The sequence below is a fragment of the Helicoverpa armigera genome, chromosome 17, assembly GCF_030705265.1.
Source record: "Helicoverpa armigera isolate CAAS_96S chromosome 17, ASM3070526v1, whole genome shotgun sequence".
Classification (NCBI taxonomy): domain Eukaryota; kingdom Metazoa; phylum Arthropoda; class Insecta; order Lepidoptera; family Noctuidae; genus Helicoverpa; species Helicoverpa armigera.
The window spans coordinates 1,738-9,750 of NC_087136.1; the positions used below are offsets into that span (position 1 = coordinate 1,738).

Here is an 8,013-nt window from a genome sequence, read left to right on the forward strand (position 1 = left end):
CAAACGCGACATCGAAGCGGTGTGACCCGATTTTTTGACACCCCCACCCTTCTCGACCTGTAAAAAACACAAAATTAATTATTTATCAAAATTCTGACTAGATTTTTTCATTGTAAAAATTTTATTAAATACTTACCACTCCACCTGTCTTCCTGACTGCATTTTGCACGATTTTGGTAGGTTTGGACGTCGAAATTAAATATTTTCTATTAAAAACACTAAATTTTACAGTTTTTCTAGCAAAATTTTCAAAATTTCTAGGAAAGCCTATTCTAGTTTCTGGACAGCTGGCTAGGGCTCGCCGAGACGCGTCTTTTGACGTATCGCACGTCCCTCTACGCCGCACCAAACGTCGAAAAATTCGCGAAACATCCGTTTCCATACAAATAGTAGACGCCCGAAATCCACCTAAGGCCCTATAAAAACACTAGTAATTCTGATAACTTTTTCAAAGGAGACCGATTTTGATGCGGTTTTTGCGTATAATAGCTACAGGCTTGTAAGCACGCGATAACCCTTCAAACGCGACATCGAAGCGGTGTGACCCGATTTTGACACCCCCACCCTCGACCTGTAAAAACACAAAATTAATTATTTATCAAAATTCTGACTAGATTTTTCATTGTAAAAATTTTATTAAATACTTACCAATTCGACCTGTCTTCCTGACTGCATTTTGCACGATTTTGGTAGGTTTGACGTCGAAATTAAATATTTTCTATTAAAAACACTAAATTTTACAGTTTTTCTAGCAAAATTTTCAAAATTTCTAGGAAAGCCTATTCTAGTTTCTGGACAGCTGGCTAGGCTCGCCGAGACGCGTCTTTGACGTATCGCACGTCCCTCTACGCCGCACCAAACGTCGAAAATTCGCGAAACATCCGTTTCCACAAATAGTAGACGCCCGAAATCCACCTAAGGCCCTATAAAACACTAGTAATTCCATAACTTTTTCGGAGACCGATTTTATGGGTTTTTGCGTATAATAGCTACAACAGGCTTGTAAGCACGCGATAACCCCTTCAAACGCGACATCGAAGCGGTGTGACCCGATTTTTGACACCCCCACCCTTCTCGACCTGTAAAACACAAAATTAATTATTTATCAAAACCTGACTAGATTTTTTCATTGTAAAAATTTTATTAAATACTTACCAATTCGACCTGTCTTCCTGACTGCATTTTGCACGATTTTGGGTAGGTTTGGACGTCGAAATTAAATATTTTCTATTAAAAACACTAAATTTTACAGTTTTTCTAGCAAAATTTTCAAAATTTCTAGGAAAGCCTATTCTAGTTTCTGGACAGCTGGCTAGGCTCGCCGAGACGCGTCTTTGACGTATCGCACGTCCCCTACGCCGCACCAAACGTCGAAAAATTCGCGAAACATCCGTTTCCATACAAATAGTAGACGCCCGAAATCCACCTAAGGCCCTAAAACACTAGTACTTTGATAACTTCAAGGAGACCGATTTTGATGGTTTTTGCGTATAATAGCTACAACAGGCTTGTAAGCACGCGATAACCCTTCAAACGCGACATCGAAGCGGTGTGACCCGATTTTGACACCCCCACCCTTCTCGACCTGTAAAACACAAAATTAATTATTTATCAAAAATTTGACTAGATTTTTCAAAAAATTTTATTAAATACTTACCACTCGACCTGTCTTCCTGACTGCATTTTGCACGATTTTGTAGGTTTGGACGTCGAAATTAAATATTTTCTATTAAAAACACTAAATTTTACAGTTTTTCTAGCAAAATTTTCAAAATTTCTAGGAAAGCCTATTCTAGTTTCTGGACAGCTGGCTAGGGCTCGCCGAGACGCGTCTTTGACGTATCGCACGTCCCTCTACGCCGCACCAAACGTCGAAAAATTCGCGAAACATCCGTTTCCATACAAATAGTAGACGCCCGAAATCCACCTAAGGCCCTATAAAACACTAGTACTCCTGATAACTTTTTCAAAGGAGACCGATTTTGATGCGGTTTTTGCGTATAATAGCTACAACAGGCTTGTAAGCACGCGATAACCCTTCAAACGCGACATCGAAGCGGTGTGACCCGATTTTGACACCCCTGGCCTGGCCTCGACCTGTAAAACACAAAATTAATTATTTATCAAAATCTGACTAGATTTTTCATTGTAAAAATTTTATTAAATACTGGCCTGGCCTGGCCTGGCCTGGCCTGACTGGCCTGGCCTGGCACGATTTTGGCCTGGCCTGGCCGCCTGGCCTGGCCTGGCCTGGCCTGGCCTGGCCTGGCCTGGCCTGGCCTGGCCTGGCCTGGCCTGGCCTGGCCTGGCCTGGCCTGGCCTGGCCTGGCCTGGCCTGGCCTGGCCTGGCCTGGCCTGGCCTGAGCCTGGCCTGTCTTTGGCCTGGCCTGGCACGTGGCCTCTACGCCTGGCCTGGCCTGGCCTGGCCTGGCCTGGCCTGGCCTGGCCGTGGCCATACCCTGGCCTGGCCTGGCCTGGCCTGGCCTGGCCTAAGGCCCTGGCCTGGCCTGGTAGCCTGGCCTGGCCTGGCCTGGCAAAGGCCTGGCCTGGCCTGGCCTGGCCTGGCCTGGCCTGGCCTGGCCTGTGGCCTGGCCTGGCCTGGCCTGGCCTGGCCTGGCCTGGCCTGGCCTGGCCTGGCCTGGTGTGGCCTGGCCTGGCCTGGCCTGGCCTGGCCTGGCCTGGCCTGGCACAAGCCTGGCCTTATTTATCAAAGGCCTGGCCTGGCCTGGCCTGGCCTGGCCTGGCCTGGCCTGGCCTGGCCTGGCCTGGCCTGGCCTGGCCTGGCCTGGCCTGGCCTGGCCTGACCTGGCCTGGCCTGGCCTGGCCTGGCCTGGCCTGGCCTGGCCTGGCCTGGCCTGGCCTGGCCTGGCCTGGCCTGGCCTGGCCTTTCAAAATTTCTGGCCTGGCCTGGCCTGGCCTGGCCTGGCCTGGCCTGGCCTGGCCTGGCCTGGCCTGGCCTGGCCTGGCCTGGCCGCCTGGCCGGCCTGGCCTGGCCTGGCCTGGCCTGGCCTGGCCTGGCCTGGCCTGGCCTGGCCTACCTGGCCTGGCCGCCTGGCCTGGCCTGGCCTAAGGCCTGGCCTGGCCTGGCCTGGCCTGGCCTGGCCTGGCCTGGCCTGGCCTGGCCTGGCCTGGCCTGGCCTGGCCTGGCCTGGCCTGGCCTGGCCAACTGGCCTGGCCTGGCACGCTGGCCTGGCCTGGCCTGGCCGCTGGCCTCGAAGCCTGGCCTGGCCTGGCCTGGCCTGGCCTTGACTGGCCCCACCCTGGCCTGGCCTGGCCTGGCCTGGCCTGGCCTGGCCTGGCCTGGCCTGGCCTGGCCTGGCCTGGCCTGGCCTGGCCTGGCCTGGCCTGGCCACTGGCCTGGCCTGGCCTGGCCTGGCCTGCCTGGCCTGGCACGGCCTGGCCTGGCCTGGACGTCGGCCTGGCCTGGCCTGGCCTGGCCTGGCCTGGCCTGGCCTGGCCTGGCCTGGCCTGGCCTGGCCTGGCCTGGCCTGGCCTGGCCTGGCCTGGCCTGGCCTGGCCTGGCCTGGCCTGGCCTGGCCGAGACGCTGGCCTGGCCTGGCCTGGCCTGGCCTGGCCTACGCCGCACCTGGCCGTCGGCCTGGCCTGACCTGGCCGTGGCCTGGCCTGGCCTGGTGGCCTGGCCTGGCCTGGCCTGGCCTGTGGCCTGGCCTGGCCTGGCCTGGCCTGGCCTGGCCTGGCCTGGCCTGGCCTGGCCTGACCTGGCCTGGCCTGGCCTGGCCTTTTGGCCTGGCCTGGCTACAGCCTGGCCTGGCCTGGCCTGGCCTGGCCTGGCCTGGCCTGGCCTGGCCTGGCCTGGCCTGGCCTGGCCTGACCTGGCCTGGCCTGGCCCCTGGCCTGGCCTGACCTGAAAACCAAAATTAATGGCTTATCAAAATTCTGGCCTGGCCTGGCCTGGCCTGGCCTGGCCTGGCCTGGCCTGGCCTGGCCTGGCCTGGCCTGGCCTGGCCTGGCCTGGCCTGGCCTGGCCTGGCCTGGCCTGGCCTGGCCTGGCCTGGCCTGGCCTGGCCCCTGGCCTGGCCTGGCCTGGCCTGGCCTGGCCTGGCCTTTTCAACCTGGCCTGGCCTGGCCTGGCCTGGCCTGGCCTGGACAGCCTGGCCTGGCCTGGCCTGGCCTGGCCGCCTTTGGCCGCCTGGCCTGGCCTGGCCTGGCCTGGCCTGGCCTGCCTGGCCTGGCCTGGCCTGGCCGTGGCCATACAAGCCTGGCCTGGCCTGGCCTGGCCTCCTGGCCTGGCCTGGCCTGGCCTGGCCTAAAACACTGGCCTGGCCTGGCCTGGCCTGGCCTGGCCTGGCCTGGCCTGGCCTGGCCTGGCCTGGCCTGGCCTGGCCTGGCCTGGCAACTGGCCTGGCCTGGCTGGCCTGGCCTGGCCTGGCCTGGCCTGGCTGGCCTGACCTGGCCTGGCCTGGCCTGGCCTGGCCCGCCTGGCCTGGCCTGGCCTGGCCTGGCCTGGCCTGGCCTGGCCTGGCCTGGCCTGGCCTGGCCTGGCCTGGCCTGGCCTGGCCTGGTAAAAATTTTATGGCCTGGCCTGGCCTGGCCTGGCCTGGCCTGGCCTGGCCTGGCCTGGCCTGGCCTGGCCTGGCCTGGCCTGGCCTGGCCTGGCCTGGCCTATGGCCTGGCCAAAACCTGGCCTTTACAGCCTGGCCTGGCAACCTGGCCTGGCCTGGCCTGGCCTGGCCTGGCCTGGCCTGGCCTGGCCTGGCCTGGCCTGGCCTGGCCTGGCCTGGCTGGCCTGTGGACTGGCCTGGCACGTGGCCTGGCCTGGCCGCACCAAACCTGGCCTGGCCTGACCTGGCCTGGCCTGGCCATACAAATGGCCTGGCCTGGCCTGGCCTGGCCTGGCCTAAGGCCTATAAAACCTAGGCCTGGCCTGGCCTGGCCTGGCCTGGCCTGGCCTGGCCTGGCCTGGCCTGGCCTGGCCTTGCCTGGCCTGGCCTACAACTGGCCTGGCCTGGCCTGGCCTGGCCTGGCCCCTTCAAACTGGCCTGGCCTCGAAGCTGGCCTGCCTGGCCTGGCCTGGCCTGGCCTGGCCTGGCCTGGCCTGGCCTCGGCCTGGCCTGGCCTGGCCTGGCCTGGCCTGGCCAACCTGGCCTGGCCTGGCCTGGCCTGGCCTGGCCTGGCCTGGCCTGGCCTGGCCTGGCCTGGCCTGGCCTGCCTGGCCTGGCCTGCCTGGCCTGGCCTGGCCTGGCCTGGCCTGGCCTGGCCTGGCCTGGCCTGGCCTGGCCTGGCCTGGCCTGGCCTGGCCTGGCCTGGCCTGGCAAAATGGCCTGGCCTGGCCTGGCCTGGCCTGGCCTGGCCTGGCCTGGCCTGGCTGGCCTGGCCTGGCCTGAGCCTGGCGTCTTTTGACGTATGGCCTGGCCTGGCCTGGCCTGGCCTGGCCTGGCCTGGCCTGGCCTGGCCTGGCCTGGCCTGGCCTGGCCACAAGCCTGGCCTGGCCTGGCCCTGACCTGGCCTGGCCTAAGGCCCTATAAAACACTGGTACCTGATAACTTTTTCAAAAGGCCTGGCCTGGCCTGGCCTGGCCTGGCCTGGCCTGGCCTGGCCTGGCCTACAACAGGCTTGTGGCCTGGCGCCTGGCCCTTCAAACGCTGACATCGAAGCCTGGTGTGACCCGATTTTTGCCACCCCCACCCTCTCGACCTGTAAAACACAAAATTAATTATTTATCCTGGCCTGCCTAGCCTTTTTTCATTGTAAAATTTTATTAAACCTGGCCTGACCTGGCCTGGCCTGCCTGCCTTTTGCACGGCCTGGCCTAGGCCTGGCCGTCGAAATTAAATATTTTCTATTAAAAACCTAAATTTTACAGTTGGCCTAGCAAAATTTTCAAAATTTCTAGGAAAGCCTATTCTAGTGGCCTGGACAGCTGGCTGGCCTGGCCGAGACGCGTCTTTTGACGTATCGCACGTCCCTCTACGCCGCACCAAACGTCAAAAATTCGCGAAACATCCTTTCCATACAAATAGTAGACGCCCGAAATCCACCTAAGGCCCTATAACCTAACCTAACCTACCCTGATAACTTTTCAAAGGAGACCGATTTTGATGCGGTTTTGCGTATAATAGCTACAACAGGCTTGTAAGCACGCGATAACCCTTCAAACGCGACATCGAAGCGGTGTGACCCGATTTTTTGACACCCCCACCCTTCTCGACCTGTAAAAAACACAAAATTAATTATTTATCAAAATTCTGACTAGATTTTTTCATTGTAAAAATTTTATTAAATACTTACCTCCGACCTGTCTTCCTGACTGCATTTTGCACGATTTTTAGGTTTGGACGTCGAAATTAAATATTTTCTATTAAAAACACTAAATTTTACAGTTTTTCTAGCAAAATTTTCAAAATTTCTAGGAAAGCCTATTCTAGTTTCTGGACAGCTGGCTGGGGCTCGCCGAGACGCGTCTTTTGACGTATCGCACGTCCCTCTACGCCGCACCAAACGTCGAAAAATTCGCGAAACATCCGTTTCCATACAAATAGTAGACGCCCGAAATCCACCTAAGGCCCTATAAAAACACTAGTACTCCTGATAACTTTTTCAAAAGGAGACCGATTTTGATGCGGTTTTTTGCGTATAATAGCTACAACAGGCTTGTAAGCACGCGATAACCCTTCAAACGCGACATCGAAGCGGTGTGACCCGATTTTTGACACCCCACCCTTCTCGACCTGTAAAACACAAAATTAATTATTTATCAAAATTCTGACTAGATTTTTCATTGTAAAATTTTATTAAATACTTACCACTCCGACCTGTCTTCCTGACTGCATTTTGCACGATTTTGGGTAGGTTTGGACGTCGAAATTAAATATTTTCTATTAAAAAACACTAAATTTTACAGTTTTTCTAGCAAAATTTTCAAAATTTCTAGGAAAGCCTATTCTAGTTTCTGGACAGCTGGCTAGGGCTCGCCGAGACGCGTCTTTTGACGTATCGCACGTCCCTCTACGCCGCACCAAACGTCGAAAAATTCGCGAAACATCCGTTTCCATACAAATAGTAGACGCCCGAAATCCACCTAAGGCCCTATAAAACACTAGTACTCCTGATAACTTTTTCAAAAGGAGACCGATTTTGATGCGGTTTTGCGTATAATAGCTACAACAGGCTTGTAAGCACGCGATAACCCTTCAAACGCGACATCGAAGCGGTGTGACCCGATTTTTGACACCCCACCCTTCTCGACCTGTAAAAACACAAAATTAATTATTTATCAAAATTCTGACTAGATTTTTCATTGTAAAATTTTATTAAAACTTACCACTCCGACCTGTCTTCCTGACTGCATTTTGCACGATTTTGGGTAGGTTTGGACGTCGAAATTAAATATTTTCTATTAAAAACACTAAATTTTACAGTTTTTCTAGCAAAATTTTCAAAATTTCTAGGAAAGCCTATTCTAGTTTCTGGACAGCTGGCTAGGGCTCGCCGAGACGCGTCTTTTGACGTATCGCACGTCCCTCTACGCCGCACCAAACGTCGAAAATTCGCGAAACATCCGTTTCCATACAAATAGTAGACGCCCGAAATCCACCTAAGGCCCTATAAAACACTAGTACTCCTGATAACTTTTTCAAAAGGAGACCGATTTTGATGCGGTTTTGCGTATAATAGCTACAACAGGCTTGTAAGCACGCGATAACCCTTCAAACGCGACATCGAAGCGGTGTGACCCGATTTTTGACACCCCACCCTTCTCGACCTGTAAAACACAAAATTAATTATTTATCAAAATTCTGACTAGATTTTTCATTGTAAAATTTTATTAAATACTTACCACTCCGACCTGTCTTCCTGACTGCATTTTGCACGATTTTGGGTAGGTTTGGACGTCGAAATTAAATATTTTCTATTAAAAACACTAAATTTTACAGTTTTTCTAGCAAAATTTTCAAAATTTCTAGGAAAGCCTATTCTAGTTTCTGGACAGCTGGCTAGGGCTCGCCGAGACGCGTCTTTGACGTATCGCACGTCCCTCTACGCCGCACCAAA

General features: G+C 55.2%; 1 protein-coding gene across 1 annotated transcript; it reads right to left on the reverse strand.

Annotated features, from left to right (window-relative positions):
- Positions 1-2,007: 2,007 nt before the first annotated feature.
- LOC135118042 (uncharacterized) lies at positions 2,008-5,610 on the reverse strand. The gene is made up of 9 exons (XM_064038954.1): positions 5,498-5,610; positions 4,886-5,082; positions 4,455-4,816; positions 4,074-4,267; positions 3,804-3,865; positions 3,139-3,406; positions 2,816-3,061; positions 2,173-2,530; positions 2,008-2,097 (listed from the first exon to the last, which is right to left on the reverse strand). Exons 1-9 carry the CDS (start codon positions 5,608-5,610, stop codon positions 2,008-2,010), a joined length of 1,890 nt encoding a protein of 629 aa, XP_063895024.1.
- Positions 5,611-8,013: the final 2,403 nt, after the last annotated feature.